A 27,169-nucleotide genomic window follows, 5' to 3' on the forward strand; every position below is an offset into this window, starting at 1 on the left:
AGAGAGAGAGAGAGAGAGAGAGAGAGAGAGAAAATGTATCACTACAGCCAATCCAGTCTGCTCAAATTTCCCGTCAATTTCCCGTGTCTGACGGGGGGCGTGCATCACGATAACCATCGTGATGTTCACGATGGACGATGATATTGGATTAATTCATTCTACCAAGCAAATAAATAAAGAGGGCTCTGCCTCCATAGCTGTATTCAGTTCTTATTATAAGCAGGGAAAATGTTCAGGAACATTTTTCTACGTTTTCTTTTCATCTGTGAAAAGTGTGAATTTTTTAATTTTTTTTATTTTGTTAAGTTTTGTAACACTCAGTTCATCCACAAGAGGCTGAAGTGCACAACTACCCAATGTTCTGTTCCAAACCAGACTGAAAACATTCATGTTTTATTTGAGGCAGGTTAGTTTTAATAAATTTCACACTAAACACAACGCAAATATATTGTGTGTTAGGAAGTTAGGGATCATTTCTATTTTGTCTTTCTTTTGGCTAGAAAGATCTATCACTCAGCACATCCCTTTGCTTACCTTGTGTTTAGCGTGCATGGAGAAATTAAAACTGACCTGGAAGGAAACATGCATGCTTTAAGCCCTGTTTAGAACAGAACGTGGGGTAGTGGTGAACTTCAGCCCCTTGTGGACAAACTGAGTATTACAACTACAGCTAAAAATGTACCTCCTCACAGATAGAAAAACTTTGCTTGCTTGCTTTTTTTAGGCCTTCTGTCCAGAAGTCTAATTGTAAAAAATAAGACAGTCCTGGGAACAAAAGTGTTGCAATGAACACCCTTTTACATTTACAGCAGTAAAATGCAACGTACACATTAATGCAGAAGTAATGATCCAAACAATATATTTAAATACTGACTGCACAATCCACACTTTTACTTAAGTACTTAAACTACATTTTGCTGATGATACTTCAGTAGCAAACCTTGACGTGTGTGTGTGTGTGTGTGTGTGTGTGTGTGTGTGTGTGTGTGTGTGTGTGTGTGTGTGTGTGTGTGTGTGTGTGTGTGTGTGTGTGTGTGTGTTGCAATACATTTATTTCATGTAGCGCTTTTGACAGTATGATTCAAGGTAAAACAATGGCTATGATAACATACACAATACAACATTCCTGTTTGAATTGCTGCCATATCTCTCTCTCTCTCTCTCTCTCTTTTTCTCTTTCTCTCTTTTTGTGTGTTTGAACTTACCCTTTAAGTACACAAGGTGGAGCCAGAGAGAACACCAAGTGGACTCGTTCCATATTTTGGGATTACAGTATATGGCTAATATGACACAGCTGACATACAGCACTATGCCATGAGATGCTTTTTTATTTACAATGCATGTGTACAACTACTTTTTTGAGCGTTGCCATCTACGGACTTTGGTTATATGGTGTGCAATTTAACATAGTTCACATTACTATCTATCTATCTTTTTGTTCTTTTGTTCATGGTTTTGTTAGTTTCACAAATGATTTAGGGCTCCATTTTTGTTTAATCAAGCTGTTAAATGTTAAAGTAAATTGCTAATAAGTTCATTCTTAATTCAATACTTTTTAGTGATGCATTGATTTGTTTGTCATTAGTCATGTTATTCCTCATTTTTGTCAGTTAATGGACAGTTTCTAATTTGAGAAAAACGATCTTGGTTCACTTGTTGTCAGAAGCTTCAGAACATAAGTGGACCTTGAGTTGAGATTGTTTTGTCAACTGCTGGTTCAGAGGTCAGGATTGAACATCAAGCACTGTTTCTAATTTGATCATTTAAATGTTTTTGTTAGATACGCTGGCTTCCTGTCCTTTCCCAAGTTCTGTGCCCACCAGATGTCCTTCCTTCCTGATGTCCTTGCGTGACAAAGTCTCACACCAATGTTTGTCAAACATTACTCGCATCACATCACAGACAAATTTGTCAGAAGAAAAGTTGTGAGACATGTCAGCAACAATGACATATCATAACAACTTCGTGTTGACTGACTGTGACTGTGTATAAAACCGTAAAGGCGGGATGTTTACCATCAGTGATACATGTGCTTTATAATAAATACTGTACACACATGTTTGACAGTTATTGTGATTTAACAACCTGAGAGAATCATGACATATAATCACATTTCTTCTCAAATGTATGACCTGTCAATGAGTAAACATTGTCTATCTATTTCAGGTATTAAATTCTTGTTATGTTTGTATAAAACACCTCAATGGTGTTTTAAGAGTCGACTTCAAAGTGGCGCCAAAATGAATGGCAGTCAATGGAATGCTAACAGAAGGTGATGGCTTTTTAGCAACCAAATGGCGCCATAGGAGCTACGCTTAGAGAGGAGAGGCTTAGCCCCATGCCTAACCCTAACCCTAACCATTGCCTAATCCTATTGCCATTTCAGGCAGTGCTGACTGGAAGGCGACTCTGGGGGATTAAAACACCAAACACAAGGGTTTAGGATACTTGCACTTTTTCACAGCAAACAAACTCTTACCGTTTTGATTACTTCCCGTTAACTTTTTGTTGGAAGGTAACCTTGATACGTCCAGTAATCCTCTACTGTAATGTGGTGTTTACAGTCAATAGGAGACATCAGCATGTGGAATTTTACTGTTTATGATACAAGGCTCTTCTGTTTTGGGTTCATCTAAGCACATGCAGAAATACAAACAAAGGTTCTCGTTAATTAAACCAGTCATGCATTTCTTACATCCCATAAAGAGTTTTATACACCTTTTTTGTGGTAAAATTCTTATTTATTTTTATATATTTAAGGAACAAACAGTGACAAACAATTATGAACAATACAGTGAGAGGGAGAACGCGCGTCCCAGGACCAAAAAAAAAAAAAAGAGAGGAAAGATTAATGAGGGAGGGAGACAAAAAAACACACACAGAAACAGACACACATACATAAACTGACACACACACACAGGCAGATACAAGACAAGGGACCAAACACCTGCGCAAGTTAGAGGTCTGGAGCACAAGGCTACACAGAGTCCGCAATGCTCCGCCAAGTGTCCAGAGTCTTCTGTCCAGAGTTCCATATACACCACATTCTAATATAATATAATATAATAAACAGGTTGTGAGGCAGTTTCCAACAGGTTGCAATCATTCTCTTTGCAGCTGTAAGTCCAGCAAAAAGCACAGACTTCTGTTTCAGAATTTTGTTTATATCTTTCTTGACTAATGATCGTTCTAAAGCTATCTGGTCAGTAAAATCAGTTTGTAACAGTGATCTGTATCAGTAATCTGGTGAACTCAGCTTCAAGGTTTTGCAGTTTCAGTGACGTGGCTTTGCGCACATTAGAGCAGAATTGCTCCTAATAAAACCTTGTATCTCATCCAACAATATCCTGGGGTCTTCTACAGAGCCAACATTAGTTTCTGTAAATATCTGGAATTCTGCAATAAACTGAGTGATGTAGGATTCATTTGATTTATTTTATCATTTATTTCAGTAAAGCGTTAATAAAGCGCCATCTCATCACACGTTGAGATAGCTGGCCAAGGGTGGCGGCGCAAAAGGACCCCATTATGGTCAGACAATGCCATTGGAAGTAACATTGCTTTATCAATTGGAGGAAATAATTGAGGGGATGCAAAAAGAAAATCAATTCTTGAAAGAGATTTCTGTCTACCTGAGAAAAACAAATAATTCTGGTGGGATTAACTACAAGAAAAATATCTATAAGCCCCAAACTGCTGGCCCATAATATCAGAACATGAGGTTTATACACCTTATGGGTTGGGATAATGTGGAATTTTTTTAAGTCTACCGACAAAAGCTGAAGCTGAAACAAGAAATTGGAATAAGATGGCTCGGGCTAGATTTGTGCTCTGAGCTTTCCATTAAATATGAGTCTTATCACTTCACTTACTTTCTTATTTCTAAAAGGAGCTCTGAGCAGACCGGACTGCTGTCAGGTGTAGCGTATTGTCACCAGCAACAGCATCCCCTATGCTGGTGTGAATTTCTGTTAGCACAAACCACATGGCCCCTTGGAAAGGAATGCGGATACTCCTCCTGCTATTCTGATAAATTGTTTAGGGCTGAAGACTTCCTTGTTTGCTCTGTATATACTGCCTATTTTACCTGTTGCCATTTTAGACCTACCTGTTGCCTCACCAGGGTGGAAAGTAGAGACGGAGTGAAGAAGGAACTTGAGAATTAGTTTTAGGACAAAAAAGGTGTAAACGAGGTAAACGGTTGGGAGGTTTTGACACCAAGAACAACATGAGAAGGGAAATAATCGGCAAGTAACAAAAGAAGCGAGCTACATCATCACCTCCCATCATGTCTTTCTCCAAGCCAGAGGATCAGCTGGCCTTCGAGCTGAGCTGCCCCATCTGCCTCCAGCTGTTCTCTGATCCGGTGGTTCTCCCCTGTGGTCACAACTACTGTCAAGCCTGTATCTGGAAGACCGCCGACAAGAGGGACACAACCCTTCCACGTTGTCCAGAGTGCCGCATGGAGTATCAGGGTGTGGAGTCCCTGCAGAAAAATTTCAAACTCTCCAGCATCATTGAAGGTTACCGAGCCAAGGCACCACAGCTGCACAGCAGGAAGCATGAGACGGAGCCTGAGAAGAAGGAGGTTTTCTGCGACCACTGTATAGATGAGCAGTCGCTGGCTGTGAAGACCTGCCTGAAATGTGAAGTGTCTCTGTGTCCCAGGCACCTTCAAAGACACCATGAGAAGGAGGCGTTCAGGGCACACATTATGGTGGAGCCCCTGAAAGAGCTGGGGTTGAATAGCTGTGCCACTCACTGTCTGTCCTTTGAATATTTCTGTTCCAACGACATGACGTTAATGTGCCGCACGTGCTTCACAGAAGGCCATCACCAGAACCACGACGTTCTCACCTTCAATCTAGCCGAGCAGGAGATGAGGAGAGCGCTGGAGAGCTGCACCAAGGTCCTTCTGTGGTTTCACTTACATTTACTAGATTTTTACTCTACAGAATTCTTTTCTACGGTGACGTTTTAGCATCAGTTTTTCAAATCTCTACAATATTGGGAATGGGTGATAAAGTGAAACACAGGACAGTGTTTTATTTTACAGTCAAATTTCCAAATGCTTTCCCGGAAAGAACTTTATTGGGAAATTAGAGACACTGAATTATATTGCTATCCTGGAGATTCTATTAGTCAGTGCAGCAGGTCTGAACGCAAAAATGCGAGGCAAGCACACACTTTGACACACAAGAATAATGTTTCTGAAAATGAAAAAATAATGAATGAATGTTTACTTTTGCTTGAATCAAACAGAGCACTTTAGGGAGTGCTGAATGTCGAGCAATGATGAAGAGGCTTAACTGTATCAGTAACAACCCTGGGTTGTACCTGAAGTTACCACGTTAATGCCAAATCTTGCTGCGTGGTACAGGCCTCAGGCCTTCCTCTTCCGTGTGCTGGTCATTGTTTACCCTCCGATTAGCAACTTGAGACGCAAGAATGGAGTTGGAGTTGAGAGACGACTTCTACCACCAGATTGTTTCACAATTAGCTTATTACTCTAAGTTTACACTTTAAACCCACACTAACCAATGGGTTCTGAGATTGCATTCCGGCCAACATGTTCCAGGTCTTTTACTCTTTGCAAAGACTGTTTACCTGCATGCAACCAAAGCATACTCAAAGTACAAACAGGTTGCAAACTGACTACAAAAGGAAACCAGAATGCCTCCAATGCCAAAGTCTTGCCTACAGATTTGGCATTCATATGTAGCTATCTATTAGAGATTACTTAGAGAAGTGTAAAACTCACAAATTTCTAATGTGTGTTACATAAATCTGTGTTTGCAGGGGGTTTCTTCCAGGCTGCTGAAGACAGAGAGTCTCCTACAGAGGATAGAAGAGGATCAAGCAGCCGCTGAAGCTACAGGGGACAGAGTGGTCAACAAGGCTGTCACTGTCATGAACGGAATGGCTGCACTGGTGGACAGGTAATATACTGCACCTGTGCTGGTATCGATCCGGCCTTAAAGGTACACTGCGTAGTGTTTTAAGTATTTCACTAGCTGAAATCAATGTCTTCATTCATAAATATGTCGTCATTGGTGTGAAATTACCGCTAGATGGGAGAAATTCCTACACAGTATACCTTTAAGAGTGCAGTGGATGATAGTAAATGTAAAACTGGAACTTTCACCCTCTTCATCTTCATTTGTAGACACTTACAATAATCTCAACCCCTTTGGAAACAGCCAGGAAACAAAAAACAAACATGCTGCTTTTCAAGTTGCTTATATGACTGTAAGGTGACTGTGATGCTCTGTACTGTAATGTCCACAATGGGGAAATGATAAGGTTTATATCTTTATTCAAGTTTTATGGATTTTTTTATGTGTTGATATCTATATAGGATATGTTTTTCTTTAATAATTAATACAAATTGACTAATCCTAATACATGTTAAAGTGCCCATATTATGAAAAAAAATCATTTTTCTGGGATTTGTTATTTTGTGTCTCCGGTGCTTCCACACTGATACAAACTTGGGAAAAAACTATTCCATGCTGTTTTGAGTGAGATACAGGTTTCTGAATGTAAATGGACTGTTCTCATAGAGCGCTTTTACATGATACAGGAACCATTCACCATTCACACACTGTGACCAAGGCTGCTGTACAAGGTGCCACCTACTCATCAGATAAACACTCACACACATTTACACTCCGAAGGCGCATCAGGGGCAACTCGTGGTTCAGTGTCTTGCCAAAGACACTTCAACATGGGACTGCAGGCTTGAACCAGCAACCTTACAATTGGCAGGCAACTGCTCTACCGATTAGCCACAGCCGTCCCAAATTATGTCCTCTGCCTTCCGGGTGAGGTCTTCAAAATCTGCACGGCTTTCTACATTACACCCTGAAAAACACTGCTACAACACACACTAGTTCACCATAATCTAGAAAAAAACTACTTACATGTCCCTGTTCTGCAGGTATTCCTGCAGGTATGTGCACCCTTGTTTAGCAGAAGTCTCCCAGCTAATCCCTCTTTGTACTGACTAAAGTTGTAAGAAAGTTATTTAGCTGATGTGATCTTACCTAGCTACTGAGCATGTGCGACTCCCAACAAAGATAGTATAGAAGTGAGATGTCTCACTCAGTAGCTAAAACAAGTGAGATGTCTCATTCTGTAGCTGAAACAGAGACCCAAACACATCTGATCTGCGGCAATGTGTACTACAACAAAAATATGTTTTTGTTTTTTTAAATGAAACCATGTAAACATATTCTGGTAAAACCTCAAAATACAATAATGAACCTGAAAATGAGCACAATGTGGGTACTTTAAATTAGATAATATGACGTTTTGTAAGTTTTAAAAGAAGATGTGTAAACTCTGTTGTAAACTGTCCTATACTGTAAATAATTCCCAGGTTATGTATTAAGTCAGTCACAGTACGATCTATAGTACTACATATATTATAGTGCATCAGACTACCAGAAGCAGTTACTCTTTTAGTCTTAACGAGCAGGATCAAGCAGTGACCTTTGCAGATTGCACACCAGAACTCAGAATATTTGATGTGATTAATCCGTTTAATCTGCATTTTTAGACATTTTGACCAAAGTATTAGTGTTTAAATGTCATGGACTATTCATTAACAGCTCTAAAACTGGACTAAATGACATGATTTAATCTCATTTGTCTGTATTGTAAAGTTTGATTTCCTTACAAACTGAAATAAAAGAAACTGCTGTCCTAGCATATGAAGCGAACCAGACAACATACTGTCGAGCAATGCTAGCAATAATAGGAGGAGGAAATACAATTTCCAGGTGGAAAATCATCATGACAATTTCTTGCTGACAGCCGCTCAGTTTACGCTCATTTTGATGTACCATTGTTGTGTTGTGTTGTGTTGTGTTCAGGTACAAGGGACGCCTGTGTGTGCTATTGGATGAGGAGAGAGACCAGTGCAGAAAACGCAGGCTCCTCGGACTGAGTGCACTCAAAGAGCGCCAGCAGCAGTTAATGGAGGCGCAGCGAAGTGCCACACAGGCCCTCAGCGAGACTGACACATGCATCTTCATACACAGGTACAACATTAATCAATGTTGCTTTTAAAATGAACAAATTCAACAAAAAACACACTAGGAAAAAGAAAAAGAAAAAATTAAAGGTGCTCTAAGCCAGGGGTTCCCAAAACTTTCAGCCCACAACCCCCAAAGTAACGGTGCAAGTGACTTGCAACCCCACCACTATAAACGTATATAACCGCGCACGCACTATAGGCGTATCCAAACACGAGCATATTGACAACACAAAATAACACACAAACTAACACAACAGTTTTATCTTGTGTTAAAATCATGGCTAAAATATGCTATATTTAATCGTTTTAAATTTTTTTATTTATTTCTGGAAATCAACTTGCGACCCCCCCTCTCTGGCTCGCGACCCCCCTGTGGGGCCCGACCCCCACTTTGGGAATCACTGCTCTAAGCGATGTTGGGTGACGTTAGTTCTTGTTCTCGCCCCTCCCTCCTCCTCATCCCTCCCTCCCTGCACTAACCCCCCACCCCCACATCCTTCTTGTCGCCTATTGGCTGGAACACTGTTTGTGTATGCTTTGTAGTGCAGGTTGGCACAAATTGGGCCCTGGGCTGTCTACAGAGACCACATGTTTTTACATTGGGTTCTGCGGACAGGTAGCTGAGTGAGTAGATGTTTGCTGAATGTGACAAAAAAATTTTGTAGCCTGAAAAACACGTGACATTGCTTAGAGCACCTTTAAGAAGCCATTATCTGCTTTACAAACTGAGGTAATATATACAGTGGTGTATATAATAATGTGCCGAATTAAATTGTGCTCTATTAGCGCTTCTAAAATATAAAACATACAGACAAGTCGACACAAACACACACACATTAAGAAAATGTTTTCCAGGCCATTGTATGTCTGTGCATTCATGCAGCTTACATAAGACATGACGCCAAGCCATAGTGGCATAACAACAATGGAAATCAACTGAGGAAATGCTTCTTCTCTCCAGGTTCATGCTGATTGAACATAAGCTGAGAGAAGTCGTCACAGACACAGTTCCCTCCACGATCCCCTCAAAGGTTCCACTGAACACCAAGCGTCTCCAGGCAAGCCTCAAAACCCAAGACTTCCGTTCAGAAATGACCCGCCTCCTGAATTCCCTCCACATCCTCCTGAGCCCCCTGGAACTCACCTTCAACCTCTGCACTGCCCACCCCAGCCTGATAGTCTCCAATGATCTGCACACAGTCAAGTACAGCCCTACCAAGCAGTCATATGCAGAGCACCCAGAGCGTTTTACAAGTGCCTCCCAGGTTCTTTGCCGACAGGGGTTTTCGAGTGGTGTGCACATATGGGTGGTAGAAGTGGGATCCAACAGCATGTGGTCGCTGGGTGTGTGTTACAAGAGCATTCCTCGCCGTGGTGACCACAGTCGTTTAGGACACAACTCTGTTTCCTGGCGGCTGCAATGGAAAAACAACAAGCTGTCAGGGTGCCAGTCCTCGTGCAGTGTGGCTCTGGGGGAAATGGCCAATCATCTGCAGAAAATTGAGATAATGCTGGACTATGAGGCTGGAACATTGATGTTCCACAACATTAAAGGACACAGGGAGCACCTCCACACCTTCAGGGCTGTGTTTAAGGAGCCGGTATACCCAGCGTTCAGTTTACATTCAAACACACCAGAGTCCTGGATCACACTCTACAGTGGGATGTGAACACAACTTCTATTTTTAGATTTTATTCGGGTGTAAATTTGCCTCAAACTAAAAAAAAAAGTTTCTTACTTTTGTATTCAATGCTTTCTTTAAAACGTCTGTATGGTAATGCATTAAAAAAGTGCAGATTGGTTAAGAAGTTTTTCTTTTAGTTTCCTTATAAAGTAAACATTAATGTGCTTGAACTTGAACAATGGCACTTGGGCTGAATATGATGTTTATACTACAAATGAACTCTTTTTTTAATGTTTGTTTATTAGGGTTGCACAATATTGACAAGATGTAATATTGCGATAATGATTATGAATATTGAGATATCAATATTAATTTTGATATTTTTAAACATGTAAAATGACAAAAGTTAAGGGAAAAGGCATCTAAATAGATAGATGTTTATAAAAATACAACAAGGTTTATTTCACCAGACTGTCCTATAGGACTGGTACAACATGAATAGATAAATAACGACTATGTCTACAGAACAGGACATGTTTTACTGGTTGTTCAGTATAAAATAAATAAAGAGAACAGGACACAACTTTTCTTTTGCGTGTCTGATTTGTTCCATTTTATTGTCTCTATCTATTTCTTCCCTTACACCGTCACTCTCTCAAAATATGCACACACGTCACTTGGTACGTTTCATGGGTATGTAACATAGTGGACCAGTGCGCTGACGTGTACTAATATGTGGAAGTGGCAGGGTAACTGGCCAATGAAATGATGATCATTATAGTATTTCAAGCGAGCTCTAAATCGAACAAAACTAAGCCACACCAATGGAAACAACAAAATAAACAAAATATGACATACTTTGATATAATATTGCGCAACATGATATTGCTATAACGATATTGAGTCAATATACGCACCCCTACTTTTTATTCATATTTGTATGTATATGTATGTATATGGGAATTTGTGTATGTATGGTATCATGGCTCTTGGCAGGTCATCGTCCAGAACAACGGGATCTGTTGGTCCATTTCTGTAACTGTCTATGATTCACACAGGTTCTATGGGGTTTATGACATTGGGGTTGCCAGGTTTGGCTGTGGATAGCTAACTAACCGTGATTCAACCTTTTTGTATTGTACCTAAATGCAACTTTTGAAGACATGCATCTGCAGAATTGTGTTAGAAATAATTCAATGTACTTGTTCCTTCTTATTAATACATTAATAAGAAACCATGCTCCGGCTTTTATACACATCTGTAAAAGGGGGATAGATTAAGACGTATTTGGCAACTTATATCCCATCTGTCACACATTTTGTCATTGGGCAGTACACTAACATTAATTCATGTTAGTAACATTATTCAACACCAGGTCATTAACGTTAGCAAAGCTGCCACTTAACACCAGAAGCCATGGGCTCGGGAGAGAGTACGACCAGAAAAGTGTCTTTTGGTGTCGATGATGAGGACAGAGTCAGGATTCTTCGTGGAGTCAAGGTAATGCTAATTTAGCTAGCGTTTGATAAGCAATGCTAACGTCACTTTGGTGTTACGCCTGCTGCTAACTTGCTACTTAGCGTGTTGCAGCATAGCAAATTAAGTTACAAGTTTATTCTGAGTTGAACTAACGTTAGATCTACCAAGTAAAGCGACTGCTGAAATGAGGAGGATGTAAAGGGATGCAGGGGCTGGAGCAGGTTGATGTACGACCTGAAACGACCCTTTTACGTTACGCCAAACTCCAGTCTTAATAATGCTTAAATGCCTAAGGGTGCCTTGTTTATCGGTAAAATAACCTTATCTGGCAGATGACAACGTCATTTATAAACGTTAATGGTCTTTTGGTCAATTCGGCGCATCGATTATCCACTCAGCAGTACTACGTAAATTAGAAATCCCACATTTCTTTACGTCTAGCATTAGCTATCAACATTGAAAAGGCGTACGTACAGCTAACGTTATGTTAGCAGTTAAGAGGCTAACGAATCATTAACGCCCGCTAGTATTTTAACATCTTTATTAGACGGTGAAATCATTGCTAAGTTAATGAGAGTCAAATGTTGTTGTAGCTATGACGATATTTGTATTTGATATTACCCAGGTGCCTTAAAATTGGTAAATTTCGAATGAAGTTTGGCATGCTGTGCATTTTGACACTGCTGCCTTCCCGTACTATTGTAAATGTCGGAATTTTTTCGAAGTGCAATACATACAGTAATAAGTAAGACAATTACATGTAGCCAGCAATACTAAACTATACTCTCTTAAATATTTTAAAATTTGTTAATAGTGACAATGCGTGCTGCAAAATTAATCATATTAAAATGGAGACTGCGATTGATACATTTCATGCAGTTATGCATTAACATTACAATAATTCTGCTGTATTTACATTATTTGTTGTCTAAAAGCAAATGCTCCCAATCCTACATTCATTAACAAAGACTTTATGTCACCATACAAATGTCTGTGCACAGCCAAGGGAGTAAAAAAAAAAAAGAAGGAATGTGTTAAACACTGTGAAAGAAAATGATTAGCAGGAACAACACATTGAACAGTGCATGACAATGGCAACCTTTGCAGCATGTTTGAGCCTAGTCTATGACCCCTTTTCACCTTTTCATCCTCAGCTCCATCCTCACTTTTACATCATAGGTTGGAGTTACCCTTGTATATTTTGTGTCATGAAGGAGGTTTAACTGATAAAGTGCAACTTTACACCAGCAGAAAAGTTTGGTACTTTTATTTATTTTTTGCTGGCCTTAAGTGGTCGAGGTTCTCACATTGTGGTTACAGGTAGAGCACTCTTGTGACCACACCCAACAGAGACACACACACACACACACACACACACACATTTCCAAACACATTCTGCCACCATGACTGCATGCAGCTGGACAACATGAGCTTGTTGGATGTAATCTCCAAATTTCCCGTAGGATTTGAAGGCATCTTTAGACCTAGTTGTACTCACAGCCACTGGAATGTAAAAGACACCTCTGCAGTTCAAGCAAGTTAAGAGTGTATAGTTCTGGTACTTCCATGCATTAAAATGATTGTGAAAATGTATGTTTGTAAGATATCTGTAAAACACGAAAACAACCCTGCCTGCACATTCAAATCTCATGAGTCATAGCAACAGTGAGTCAGTGGCTGCTGCTGCCTACTGTGGTTTTTTAATGTAACTAGGTTTAACCATTTCCCTGGACACACACACACACACAGACAGAACAGAACAGAACCAGAGCAGAACTACAGTGACCCACTGTTTTCTGCCGTATTTGGCGCACCAAAGGTTAAGAAAAAGATAAAAGTTAGATTTTATTTTATTACAGATGATACCCCTGTGACATGGTTAAAACGGTGGGTGGAGCAGGTGCACATATACTGAGAGGTTCATGGGACAAATCCGACCTGTGACGGTTTCCTCCATGTCTTACCCTTTTCTCACCTAACTGTTCTATCAAATAAAGGTGGAAAAGCCCAAAAAACAATCTTTAAAAAAAAGTTTGTGAAAATTTGCAGAAAGGCTTCTCATTCTTTCAAAGAAACAAAGGGAAGGAAAAAAAAAAGCTTTAGGGCGATCCTATGTTCTCAATTCTGTGTTGATTCTGTGTCTCAAGCCTTACCTATCTTTTCCTTTTTTTTTAATTTGCTCTGTATCCCTTCCTAGCTGTCAGAAGATGTTCTCCAGAGGATGAGAGGAGTAGCTAACATTGCTCCAGAACGCGCATCCCCATCGACTTCAAGCCCTCAGAAAGACACAGGTAATATGCCCCCACAATAACAGTACAGGTACAGTACATGTGCACACCTGTCTCCTGAAAAGGAATGTAAATAATGTGTTTTAATAGTTAAACTTTTAGACTTCTAATTCCACATTTGGACATTAAAGGGGAACTCTACAGATGTAAAGGTTAGTTTACAAGTCACAAAGTGTACTGCTCAATTTGTGAATACAGCTCAGGGTTCAACAATAAGGGTTACCTGATGGCCCGGGGAAAGTAAAACACAAAATCGTTACCTTGCCCTTGCCGGAGATTGCTTGTTGAATGCGCTGTTAGCCAATCAAAAGTTGAGTTGGCTTGTGATTTTATTTTATTTTATTCGAAAAAAAAGTTCTTTTGTAAATATTTTTGATGGATTTTTTTCTCGATTTATTTTTTATTTTTTTATTTTATTATTTTTACATTTTACGTTTTCTTTAGCGTCTTTCAATGTTTTGCAAACTTTTTTTTTTTTTTTTGCAAAACCCCCCCAAAACAAACTCTTTTTTTATATGGACAAGTACAAACTGATTTTGGGCAAGTAGAATTTTTTTCCCACTTGCCCAACCGGACAAGTGATAACAAAACCGTTGAACCCTGCAGCTGTATGATGACTTTGTGGTTCCGGAGGAGCTTTCTCAAGTCTGATGACATAGGCCTGAGGATTTCTCATCTTGGAGACTACTGTATGCAGACAGCATTAAAAACATATTCCATTATGGAAACTGTAGAATCCATTGTTTTTGGAGTCATATTTGGACTTTAATTGACCATTCTATTTCTAATCTCTCACTTGTATCCTCCCTATCAGAAACAGAACACTTTTAGGGCTAACGAACTCTAGCAGACATACAGTACATAGCGGACTCCTACTTTTTTAAGATGTAAAACACACAGGTATCATTTTATTACACCATGTTTTAATTATATATCTGTATTACGGCTTGTTTTATAATGCTTTAGGTCACCAAGCTGTCCCAGTTTGTGATAGTTTGTCTTCCACAAGAGTTTTCACCTTTTGATATCCACTCTGTCTTTGTCCAGGAACGTCTCGCAGCCCCAGCTCTAGCTCTCGACCCCAGCAGAGCACACAGCCCCAGGCCCAACCCAGTACCCCGCCCGGCTCTAGCAAACCAGCCTACGACGCTAAGGAAGAACAGAGAAGGTAGGTTAAAGAACGTGGGTTTGGATTACCGTATTGGTTGAAAAGACATTCCGGCTGATTTATGCCTGGGGATAATAAAACTACATTTGAATATTGATGTACAAAAATAGCCAGGCCATATGCTCAGTATTCTTTTGTTTTTTTGTAGTGACACACAGCGCCTCTTTTCTTTTTTTTTGGCATAAAAAAAGAATTTAATGAAGCACTGTCATTTTTAAAGGCTTATTCAGGAAAACTAAAATCAGTTGCAGTAGATTTAGAGGCCCCAGTACAGAATTATGACCATTTGAGTGATTGGCTCCTACTTTCTCTTACAACCTCTATATACATACATGATGGAGCTTCCTCTGAAGTTCAATGGCTAGCAACAAGTGTGCCAAATCTTTTTGAACTATGGGTATCATGCATGCTTGCACAGAGTGAAACTGCTTTAATTTAATATATGTACCTTGCCGCGTACAATCAGAATAACACCAAGATACTTATTCCTTCCTCAAGCTACTTTTTCCTTTGTATGAATACATGTACACACAATATCTAGACCAGGCTTTTAGCTGCCTACTGATTCCAGGGAAATGCAAGTGTACTAGCATCATGTGCTGAACGTGTGTTGTAATGTGATGGAGTTCACTAGTGGTTTATTACCAAAGAACCACATTACAGTTACATTTTGAGAGTCCATAATGTTCTTTTCCATCAGACATTCCTCCTTTTAGTGATGTCATCTATGTCAAAATGTCCATTGGATCAATATAATTACATTGCATGCCGCCACACCCTCCCTCTTTTGATTGAATACTGACAAAGACACATTGTAGAAACAAATGTTGCATTTAAAACTGGAGATCAAACTGAAGATTAACAGTAATTTTTCTTTACATTTTAAATTAAGTTTTCTTAAGATACTCTATGTATTTGACAGGTCTGATGAAATTCAATAAATGCTGCCCCCTTGTGGAAAATATGTCCAAAGTCAGTTTGACTGAAATTGACTGGATTTGGAATACAGAAACTGATAGTATGCAACGAATGGTAGCATAATTATGTGCATGTGTGACTGTGTTTCAGGTATGAACGGCAGCAGGCGGTCCTGAAGGAGGAATTGGCCAAAGTAGCACAAAGAGAGAGGGCGGCAGCAAGGGAGGAGATGACTAAAGCCATGACTCAGGAAAGGCAACACATACGCCAGGAAGCCGAGAACACCAAACAACTGGTACACACGCACGCACACACACACACGCACACACACAGAGTGCATAGTTTTGACAAAACAACTGTACTCCTGGGATAAAAGCAGAGAAGCTAGCAATGAATTATCAACTTACTGTTCTTTTTTCAAGCTTTGCATTAACACATTAGTCACATTTAATTGCATATTATATGTTTTCCCGTGACATCTATAAGTTGATTGATTGCAGGAGCGGGTCAGCATAAAGTGATGTTACTCTTTAACAGACTAGTAATTTGAATAATTGTTGCGAGATTCCACATTAAAACTACAGCTATTCATTGTGCAAAATGTTTTGCATTGATGGTCCATCAGTACCTGAAGCTTTGGCAGTTAGTCTAAAGGATGTTGACAGCATACACCCATATCTAGAAAGCAGGGGCATATTTAAAATGCTGTAAGAAATCAAGTGAATGATAAGAGAAACGGACATGCTGACAATATACAGTACAGCGCCTGTTCATGCGTTGTTGTTTTTTTTTGGTTAATACCCGACTCCGGTGGTCTCCTCATCATCACTTCATGTGTTCTTATATCAAGATCTAAAGTTTTTTCCAAACAATAACTCAATTTCCATGGTAACACCTGAGGTTTTAACCAATAGCTGGAACAAATGATACGCCATGTACTGTTGGCTGCATTGTTTCACTAGATGTGAAACAAAGTAAGTTCAGAGGGGAAGTGGAACACACTCTTGCATATTTGACACCCTGCAGCCAATTAGAATCAAGTTTTATTACCCAGACCATGGTATAAAAGTCCATTACCATTAATACCAAGCAAGAAAAATGGGGCAAAATCAGTATGCACACAGTGGCAGACTTCCAGTACCCTACAGCCGGTCAACATCAGGCAACATCTCTGTCAAATTAATCATTAATAAAGTTTTACAATCCATGTAGATTTGGACCGAAGCCCATGTCTTTTTAAACTTGCTAGCTTAAAGGTCCCAATGAATGACATTTTCACCTTTTTATGAGGTTTTTTAACATTAATAGGAGTTCCTCCAGCCTGCCTATGGGGCAAGGTGGAGGGTGGAGGTGTGGCCTTGACCAACTGCCACTTTGCTCGTTTGAAAGCCATGATGTCTCTCTCTTTCTCATGGGTGGCACCACTTGAAAGGTCCCATGGCATGAAAATTTCACTTTTTGAGGTTTTTCATATTCATTAACATGAGTTCCCCCAGCCTGCCTAAGGACCCCCAGTGGCTAGTATTGTGATAGGTATAAACCAACAATCTCATTGTGGGACAATCCCTGACAGCACTAGAATGTCTGGGACAGCCCAGCTGTATATGGCGCTGCCCGAGGAAAAGACCCCAAGGCCAAGATAGGGCCATAAGGCTAATTTAAATGATCACCTCTTCCAGTTTTGCAGATTACAGCTAACATGCCTGAATTACCTCTGTCCTTGACTGTCATGTATAGTTAACTCAAGGCAAAAGCCTTCTGTGCCGTGTTTTTCACTGAGATGTCCTTTAATTAAAACGGTGGATGATAAGAAAAATCCTTTTCCCGCTGAATCATCTACCTGTGACCTGTTGGCAAAGTTGTTGTTGTTGTTGTTTGTGTGAAATGACACCTTACCTTTTTTGAGTTTTGGTCATTCTAGCACTTTTGACTGAACACTGTAAGTTTGACCATAGACATTCTATCAGAATTCCAGCAGGGGGCGACACGTGCGTTTGCAAAAGGAGGTCGGTTTCTGTAGAAGTCTATGAGGAAGTGACCCACTTCTCACTTGATAGTGAGAAGTGAGTTACTTCAGTAAACGTTTTCATAATGAGTTTATGGTCTCAATGCTTACTTTTAACAGCAACACAGAATGATGTTCATTTTTTGAATTATGGTCTCATTGTTTTTAAAATTTGTGATAAAGCAGGGGGTGATGTGATTGCCAGTGGAAGTGTGTAATGTAAAGACTCCTCCCTCACTCCTTCTTCTCGTCTAATATTGTCACATCTGCAACCAGGATGGCTGCGCCCGTAACGGCGAACTCGACGACGGGTAGCAGATCGCCACCACCCAGTGGGTTTCGTCACATGTGCTCTGTCCACTAATTTGGCAGTCAGTGGGTTTGCCTTGTGAGTGAGTTCGGTGATACAGGTCTCTCAGTAGCAGGAGATACGTTTGTTTAGAGTCAAGTCAAGACACACTGACACAAATTGGGCCTTGGGATTGCATATTGTAATTTCCATGGTGATACTCCTTCTGCCTTCTTCCTTCCTTTCACCTATTAACTCCCCGTTCCTATCTCCCCCTCTCTTTACCATTTTCTCTCTCTACCTCTTTTCCTTGCTCTCTTTCTGTCTTCGCTTCCACCCCCACCCTCTATCTCCCTCTCTCTTTCTCTCTTTTCTATCCCAGCCCATTACTCTCTCCTTCCTGCCCCGGAGACAGTATTATCAGTGCAGTGCAAGCGGTAAATTGCACCCTGAGAGTTTCCTGGAGCTGGAGATAGGAGTCGTGCGGGGCTTGGAGGTATAGTCGTGGGATAGGGGAGAGCTTGTTTTACACATCAGCCGGTGCCTGTTTCACGTGACTCTTCCTCCCCCCCCCCCTCCTATACTTTTCTACCTGCCTTCCCCCCACATTGTGGCACGCTGTCTTATCTCCACTCCAACACTCTCCCGGAGCTAATAGAAAGCCGCTGGAGGGACGTTGTGAACAGAATGACCGGTCGAGCAGGACAGGACTTTCTAATGCTGAGGGCTCCTTGTAATTACTGTTTCTTGTGCTATGAATACATATACACACTATACACATGCAGTGTGGACAGATTTGCTCACATTCTTTTACTCAAATGAGATTTTCTTTCCCTACTGTGGAATCAGAGGTTATGCTCTCCCATCATCCACAGCTCTTTGTCCAGTGTAACCCCTGCATGAAAAAAACAGCTGATTTTCATAACTGTTGAGAATGCGTTATGTTTTACATCTCACTGACACTAACAAAAATAGGTTTGTGACAAGTGTATGCAATACATTTCTTCCAACTCTGGCAACAGAGACCACTTTCTTAATTGGAGGCCCTTATCTAAGCCAGCCTGTTGTTGTACCCGAGATCAGTCTTGGTCTCGAGACCGGTTTTAAGACCACATTTTGAAGGTTCTGTTCACAGAATTGACCGTATTCTTCTCTAGGTCTCGGATTAATAGATCTCCAACTTTCTAGGGAGGTTCCAGGACAAAAGCTTGAAAACGTTTAAAAAAAATAGGCGAGAAAAACGTCAATGTGTACCAAATAAAAACTTGAAAAGGTAACAAAAATTCTGAAAAAAAGCTGAGAAAAACATTTTCTAAAAGCTGCAAAAATGGAAATGAAATGAAATGAAAACCTTAAAAAGAAACAACAAACTTTAGAAAAAGTCTAGTTTTTATAATTTGGCGGTATATTATACCTAACGTCTTGGTCTTGTCTCGGTCTTGATGAACTCTGGTCTTGGTGATGTCTTGGTCTCGGTTTAGGTGGTCTTGACTACAACACTGGCTGGGGGTATCTCAACAAAGTTAGTGGGCTGTCATGGTTGAAACCACCCTACATTTGGCATGTGGTCCATGGTAATTCCAAACCGTGTGAGGGAAAAGAAATGACAGTACTCCAATATTTCCTGGAGGAAAAGGATGAAAAAGAACTTATGAGGAGTGAGACGTGGCAGCTGATTAAGCACTTAGCTCAGTAATTTTTGGAGCAAGAAGGATGTGAGTATGAAAAAGAAATGACTGAACATTTTGTGAAGGGGTTAGGATTAAGAAAGAAGAGGAGCCGCGAATGAATGGGAATGAAAGAGACGACACACATTTCCTGTAGAATTGAGCTGAAAAAGAGGGAATGAACTGGAGGGTAAAAAAACAAACAAAAAAACTTCACAAGCGATTTAACATCTCGTGCAGGATCATGAAGACGTGATAAAGAAGTGTGAGGATGAGATGGAAGGAGTGACTATTAGTTTCTTTTGGATGATATATAAGGGGAAGGGGGAAATATGCTTTAAAGGAGGTTACAACACGACTAAACATTTTGCTCAATTTTGGGGACTTGGAAAAGGAGAAGAAGAAGGATGAAGGGTTTAAAAAAAGAGGTGTTGGCAGAAAAGATCATTATGATGGACAAGGAGGAGGGAAACAAATGTGAACGCCATCCTCTTCCAATGTGCCTTAACATTGGCTTGTTTCTGCATGGCTTTTGGGAAGGCTGCTCTCCTGTGTCCTCCCTTATGGCTCCTCCTAGTAGTAGTAGTAGTAGTAGTAGTAGTAGTAGTAGTAGTAGTAGTGAACTGAACAAAGTCACAAAGTTCATCACAAAAGTAACATTGTTAAAAGACCAAAAAACTGTCCAAAGGACTTTAATAAAGAAAATCAAATAGAAATAAAAAAAACAGTAAAGTAAAACTTAAAAATAAGAAGTATACAAACGTGAGACGAAGGCCAGGTAAAATAGTCGTCAGCTGTTTGTTTTTTAAAAAAGCAGAGATCAACAGAGACCACAGAACCATACAGTGCGGTGTACCTACTCTATTTGTAAAGTGTCCCAAGATAACTTCTGTTATGATTTGACACTATAAATAAAATTGAATTGAAACGAACGCATGACAGCAGGAAGGGCTTTCCACAGTGTCTGAGCCACTGCTTCAAAGACGTGTTTTTTTTTGTTTTTTTTGTGGAGCCACAGTCGAGGACATCCAGTAAGCCCCGGTCAGAAGACCTAAGTGACTCCATAGCAACGACTCCATGTACTTCCGTTCTAACTTCCGACTTCCAGGATTTGTGTTTGTGTCTAAATATGAAGGTGGATAACGTTGGTGATAGTGAGATGCTTGCTACAGCTACATTTCTAGTGATGAAACATGGCGAAAACACGTTTTATTTCTCATTCACATCTTCGTCCTAGGTGCCCGCTCTCTTCAGTCACTCTCTAGCTTGCTCGACCATTCGTGCATGCAGTTGCACCTTGAGCCTCCGTCTATCTGTTTTGTAACAGAAATCAAAGGGATTATTGATCTTTTTTTTTTCTGTAGTTTGTAGCTGACTTTGCTATTGGCTGTTGAAACAGGTGACATCTCTTACATTTTAAAACCAGCAGTGTTCTAAAACGGTTTAGTCTCGATGTGAATCTCTGGTCTAAACTGGGCTACTCTGCGTACATAAAGGCATTGTTCCAAATATCCTTTTGAGCCCTCCTCCCATCCGGTACTTGGGCACTCAGTCCCCTTTTTACCCCCAGTCTGACACACCTGGGAGCTTTGAGACAGCCTTTAAGATGGCGGACCAGAACAACTTCCTATTTAAGCAAGGAGCGAGGACATATCAAGTAAGAGACAATAAGAAGCACTATGCAAAGGTGTGAGGAGAAGGAAGAAGGTGCTACAGGTGACTGAGGGCTTCTTGTGTGTGTGTGTGGTGTGTGTGTGTGTGTGTGTGTTGGTGTGTGTGTGTGTGGGTGTGTGTGTGTGTGTTTTGTGTGTGTGTGTGTGTGTGTGTGGGTGTGTGTGTGTGTGTGTGTGTGTGTTGTGTTGGTGTGTGGTGTGTGTGTGTGTGTGTGTGGTGTGTGTGTGGTGGTGTGTGTGGTGTGTGTGTGTGTGTGTGTGTGGTTGTGTGTGGGGTGTGTGTGTGTTCAAGATCGGGTTGGCTGTAGTGTGTGCCAAAGACAGCACATGAGTCACAAGTCAGAGAGAGCAAGGCAATGATGTCCTTCTCTTCTCCGCCTTTAACACCGTCACTCATCTCCTTCTGTCTTTTGTCCTCTTCTCAGTGAACTGCCTGATCCCACCATTCCCCTCTCTTTTTCTTCATCTTTAAGCCAAGGCCCTCGCCCACTGTGCTGCGCTCTGTGAATAGTCTTTGTTAATAGCAAATCTTCCGCAGATTAATTTCAGAATGAGAGGGGAATCAGGAGAATGGAAAGAAAGGAAGCAAGTCGAACTAAAGCGCTAAAAGGGATTTTCTCTTTTTATAATGTGTTAATGGCCTTTTGGTGCCTGTTGAAAGCAAAAAAAGGTTATAAGCCACATTAGCATATGCTAAATTTCTCTCTCTCTTTCTCTCTCTTTTCTTGCAGAACAATTAGGAAGCCTATTTTATTAGCTGCCCTTTAACTTCCTATGATGGACGTCAGCTGAGTACAAAATGCCATCCACACTTTTCTCATTCTTTGAAAACGCCTGTAAAGTACAGGTGAATCAGTTGCATCATCCTACGAGGACGTAATGCGACAGGGCGAAATGCAAGCTAGTCAAGTTACTATGTGTACATAACAGCATTTTTCATATTATTCTAATAGCATACGCTTTTGTTTGCAAATGATGCATAATAACACTACTGTCTAAATCTTTAGGGACTCACAGGTCAAAACTGAAGGGGAGGTCAACCATTTAAAACTTTTCTTCAATGCTCACTGTAAAACAGATGGTAAATGTGTCCCAATGAAGTGACATGGGCGTGGCAGATTAATAGAAAAGCAGCTCTCTGTGACCGCTACACACAAGAGGTTAGTCCTCTGGAGGTGAATATGTCAAGGGGATAATTTCAAAACCACCCCCAATTGTAGTCTAAATGTTGAACCGCCACAAGATGAACAAGGTAACAGGTTTATAAGGTAGTGGGACTGTTCCACGTCCTGAAATTGGAGTTGTCATGTAAACCACGGCGGAGAGGTGAGACAAGAATTTCTTTCAGACTGTTAAGAGCCAAAGACAAAGGTGAAGTGTTGATTTGCATCGACAAAAGTTCAATTTCAGTCAAAATTATTAGCGACTTTTATATATGTCAATATTTTACTGGATAGCAGATCTGTTGAAATGCTGGATTACCCAGTTCCTCCAAGGGACACTAGATGGCAACAAAAGCCTATTCAATGTTTCACTGATGTCACATTAAGGTGGAAGCATCTCTCTCTCTCTCTCTCTCTCTCTCTCTCTCTCTCTCTCTCTCTCTCTCTCTCTCTCTCTCTCTCTCTCTCTCTCTCTCTCTCTCTCTCTCTCTCTCTCGCGCTCTCGCGCTCTCTCGCTCTTACTTTATTTTCTCTCTTTTTTCTGTCTGGTACTTGGTCTCTGAGCCCAACATGCAGTATGTTAAGTTAAATTTCAAGTGTGAAATTCTCGTAATGTCAAGCCAGTCACAAATGTTAAAGCATAGGTTCCCCATGTTAATCCATAATACCTAATCTCTCTTGACCATGACCTTGTATCTCTCCAAATATTTGTATTATGAGAGTTGGTTGTTGACACAGGGGACATTTTTTGTAATCTTCCAACTACTTTAGTCTTCAAGGAAAATATCACATGCCAAGTGTAAGAATACCAATTAAAACATTTAGTTCCATATGAAGTACTTTTTCAAATTTGGAACAATTGACTCAAGTCTGTTTTCACTATAGTCACTACCTGCGTACTTTTGTGTTGCTTTGCTGGCCTTTTAACACTTTTCCTGTGAGTCATACGCAGTCAAAAAAAGTATGTAGGATATGATCTGTAATTTTCTTGTTTTAATATTTAAACAGAAACCACAGTACTTTTCTTAATTTACATTATTTTGCCACAGCTGGAAAGTAGATCCCCAAAAGGCCCCCAAAAATGAAATAAATAAAACTTTATAATTGTCTTGTGTTGCTCAGCCCACTGTAAAACGTGTTAGTCAGGATTGCAGTTCCAACACAATTAACCACATATGGTGAAAGACTTCCACCGTGCCTACACAGGAGGCGTAACCTGAGCAGCATGTTAGCAGAGCAGCAGCTTCAGTGCTGAGTCTGTTTGGCAGCACTCAGAGCCCAATACACAATCACTGTAGTTATATAGTACTTTTATTTCACAAACTACTTTCTGTTCATCAGTGAAATGCATATGTTCCAATGATTATATTTTTTTGACGGTAGACTCCAGCCATTCAGTATTGTATTTTCATAAAGTTAGGGATCTCACAGGGGACACTTACAAAAAAAAAAAAAGGCCACTAGGATCCTGAATGAGGACACTAAGACTGCCCCCGCCCCATCATACACTTTGTTATTACTGTTTTTAATGCATACAGGAACCAGCACGATTACATTTCACGAATTGTATTTCATATAATTTCACGTCATCGAAATTAAAATTTTCACATAACCTAATTATTTCATTGATAACAAATTGTTATGGTATTTCTTTCTATGCACTATACACATATATGGTGTTGATGTAAGCGTCATCAAAGTATTACATATCAAAGAAACAAAAACATAATCTTGAAAAAAATGTAAAAAGCACTTGCACAGAAGGGCCATCACGTCTCAGGAATGCTCCCCTTAACAGTACCACCACTATTTTATGGCAAAGACCATGAAGCCAAACGTTATTCTAAATCCCCAGTGTTTAATTCCCAGATGGTATTCTGCGGCAGCAGCCCCACTTCAGAGCGAAATAGTGCTGGGTTCCCTCTTGTCTGTCTGTGTGTCAAGCAGCCCTGCTGGAATGAGCCAGATGTTGGCTCTGATTGGACAAACCTGCCTCACTTGTTTATACCTAAACCCATGTAATAAGCTGGAGATTCTCTGCTGATAGAGCGACAGTGTTGTTTCTCTTACACACTCCGTAAACTCATTCAGATTTTGGTTACGGGTGTGAGAGAAACAGCTGTGTTCACACACACACACACACACACACACACACACACACACACACACACACACACACACACACACACACACACACACACACACACACACACACACACACACACACACACACACACACACACACACACACACACACACACACAGGAGAGAACCAGATGGGGACATGCTTCATTATAGCAGTACATATGAGCATGTAAATAGCTTAATGTTTTATCATGTACTCCTCTGACTGCTTATTTAGTTAGACATATGGTAACACACTGCCATTATATCGTTTAGATGAGTGAAAAATGAGTAGCTTAGCTTTGCACGGGTTTTGTCTTGAATTTCAATGGATGTACATCCTTCAAGCAATTTAAAGAGTCTGACTGTATGAATACCAATCACACATGTTTTAATTTTGCAAGGATACATGTAAGGTTCAAATGCATGTATTCACATAGATGTGCACTCAGGCGTATGAACTCATGCACAGTTAATCACAGAGCTTGTCGAGGAAAAAAAACAAGGAAGAATAAAGAGCAAGAACAGTAAAGGGGAGGAAGGTAAGAGTGAATGGGGAAAAGAATGTTTGGGAAAAGGAGTGTGCAGAGGAGATGGGGAGATGGTGGGAGTGACATGGACAGAAATGGAGGGAAAGAGGAGAGTGAACGAGTTGAGTTGGTGAGGTGCAGATAAGCCTGCAGTTGTATCAGTAATTGTAATCTGCAGGAACTGACATGGTTCTGCATGTAAAGCTGTTAGGCTGACTGTGAGCTCAGCTTTCCTCACTGCACAGTTAGGTAAGAGGAGACAAGTGAGCAGGCAGAAGGAAGTCCAGTAAATCTTGGTTTAAAAAAAAAAAAAAAAAAAAGGGACATACTGAGAAAAGAATGGACATCAGATTAGATTGCTTTTCATTTCCAGCTATTCGCAATAATGTTGCTGCCAAATTGGCTCGTCTCAGGCATACTTACAGTCGACAAAAAGTCGAATTTTTACGTAAAAGATTAGTGCGCTGTAGCTCACTGGAGCACTTAAGGAGTAATACTGAGTCATCTTTCTAAATATAATTTTGAAACTGTAACTTTATGATAGAGCTTGGTAAATTGAAAGGTGTCAATGGACTGGGATGCACATTTTATTACTGCAAAATCCATATTCTCAACACTTTCCAGTTCAACTTGAACTGAAAGGACCTTGTCTAAATACCTTGGTCTGTTCTCTAAGTCTGTTCTTTAATTCTCACTAACAGTAATTATTATCTGACTGACTGTCCATTGCAACTTTCCCCCAGACTAATCTAATGTTATATAATACATGTGTGTATATATATATATGTACAGGATATGTATGTATATGTATCTGTATGTATGTATGTATGTATGTATGTATGTATATATACTGAATGTGTGTGTGTGTGTGTGTGTGTGTGTGTGTGTGTGTGTGTGTTTATATATATATATATATATATATATATATATATATATATATATATATATATATATATATATATATATATATATATATATACAGTACATATGTATAATATACAGTATATGTTTTTTTTTACCTGCAGTACGTGAACACTATAGATTGCTGCCTCGCCACGAAAACAAAATCACCTTCAAACTGGAAAGTTTATTTTCATTTTCAATGTCACATTAGGAACTTTTCCTAAGATGACAGTTTAAATTGTCTACTGAGAAAAAGGCCAGTCATAATTGAGGCAGGATTTCTTTTTGTAAATGGACTGTATTAATATAGCTCTTTTCTAGTCCTAACGAATACTCAAAGCCTGTTTACTTTAGCCTGGGAAAACCCTGACGAATATCTAGCAAATTTGAGATTTGCTCTGCAAGTCAGTCTGGCCAAGAGTCCATTCAAGCCCATTTCCAATTTTTTCATATCGAGGCACCAATCACAACTGTTGAGGCGGGCTTTACACAATGACAATAGCGCAGCAACGGCCAGCAGCTTTTTGTTTACATTCAACATGACGGCCACCGAAGCGCAGCAACACGTGTTGCTACGTCACCTGGATTGTTGGTCTGATTGGTTGAAGGACTATCTAATTGCGCTCGCTATACAACCGCTCTTATCACCTGAGCCACTTATATTGCAATTTAGTCTTCAATTTACCGGAGCTCTTATTTTGGTAGATCACAAATGTGTTTTGAGTGCACTGACAGTTTTTAAATTTCCATCAATCATGAGTTTGGATCAGCAATTAAAATTGAACCGCACAAAATCTTTAATTGGACAATTTAAATAATTCTTATAACTGCAGTCATGATACCAGGGCATTGCACCGACATCAGAGACAGTAATACACTTCAAACCAAAAGGAATTGGTCTGCTTCCTCTGATGAAAAACTTCAAATAAAACACAAAAAAAAACAGACAAAAAAAAGGTCCTAGTAAAATTTTGAAAAAGACTAAAATTATATCACGAAGGACATATTGTGCTTTTTTCGCAGATGCTCCTTGGTAGTACACATGTATGCAGTATTGCAGATTTATTTGACCCTACCACATTTTATGAGTGTCACATGAAAGAGGAAGTCGTCAGAGTGAAAGTAAGGGATGTGGAGTAGGGGAAGGGCCCTTGTTTTCCTACTCCTTTCTTTGCGTAGCTGCCTGGCTGTAATTATCAGTCAGATTATTATTGAGTGTTAATGTATTTCCTCGCTGGGAGCTATGTGTTAAATAAACGCAACAAAGTAAATAGAGGGGTGGGGGGGGGGGGGGGG

At 40.1% G+C, this 27,169-nt stretch overlaps 3 protein-coding genes across 5 annotated transcripts in view; 2 read left to right on the forward strand and 1 right to left on the reverse strand.

Moving 5' to 3' along the window:
- The window catches only part of LOC116692374 (twist-related protein 2), a 14,213-nt gene extending 9,255 nt beyond the window's left edge, over positions 1–4,958 (reverse strand). The window contains exon 1 of the transcript XR_004332691.1: positions 4,949–4,958. The gene's annotated coding sequence lies outside the window, so the exon portion shown is untranslated. The remainder of the gene's footprint in view (positions 1–4,948) is intronic.
- LOC116692373 (E3 ubiquitin/ISG15 ligase TRIM25) lies at positions 4,289–10,246 on the forward strand. The gene is made up of 4 exons (XM_032520619.1): positions 4,289–4,909; positions 5,800–5,939; positions 7,878–8,045; positions 9,003–10,246. Exons 1-4 carry the CDS (start codon positions 4,289–4,291, stop codon positions 9,709–9,711), a joined length of 1,638 nt encoding a protein of 545 aa, XP_032376510.1. The 3' UTR covers positions 9,712–10,246.
- Positions 10,247–10,938: 692 nt separating this feature from the next.
- Positions 10,939–27,169, forward strand: part of chchd6a (coiled-coil-helix-coiled-coil-helix domain containing 6a) — a 75,381-nt gene continuing 59,150 nt past the window's right edge. For 2 of the 3 annotated variants that reach the window (XM_032521182.1, XM_032521184.1), the window contains exons 1-4: positions 10,939–11,166; positions 13,343–13,436; positions 14,481–14,601; positions 15,670–15,814. In XM_032521182.1, coding sequence (XP_032377073.1) covers positions 11,083–11,166; positions 13,343–13,436; positions 14,481–14,601; positions 15,670–15,814 — 444 coding nt within the window. In that variant the 5' untranslated portion in view covers positions 10,939–11,082. The remainder of the gene's footprint in view (positions 11,167–13,342; positions 13,437–14,480; positions 14,602–15,669; positions 15,815–27,169) is intronic. The other variant, XM_032521183.1, reaches the window with a different exon arrangement.

Source organism: Etheostoma spectabile, chromosome 7 (assembly GCF_008692095.1).
Source record: "Etheostoma spectabile isolate EspeVRDwgs_2016 chromosome 7, UIUC_Espe_1.0, whole genome shotgun sequence".
In the NCBI taxonomy this organism is placed as follows: domain Eukaryota; kingdom Metazoa; phylum Chordata; class Actinopteri; order Perciformes; family Percidae; genus Etheostoma; species Etheostoma spectabile.

Coding starts and splice junctions, on each gene's coding strand:
- LOC116692373 (XM_032520619.1), top strand. CDS start 4,289: ATGTCTTTCTCCAAGCCAGAGGATCAGCTGGCCTTCGAGCTGAGCTGC. Junction 4,910..5,799: donor CGCTGGAGAGCTGCACCAAG/GTCCTTCTGTGG, acceptor CTGTGTTTGCAG/GGGGTTTCTTCCAGGCTGCT. Junction 8,046..9,002: donor ACATGCATCTTCATACACAG/GTACAACATTAA, acceptor TCTTCTCTCCAG/GTTCATGCTGATTGAACATA.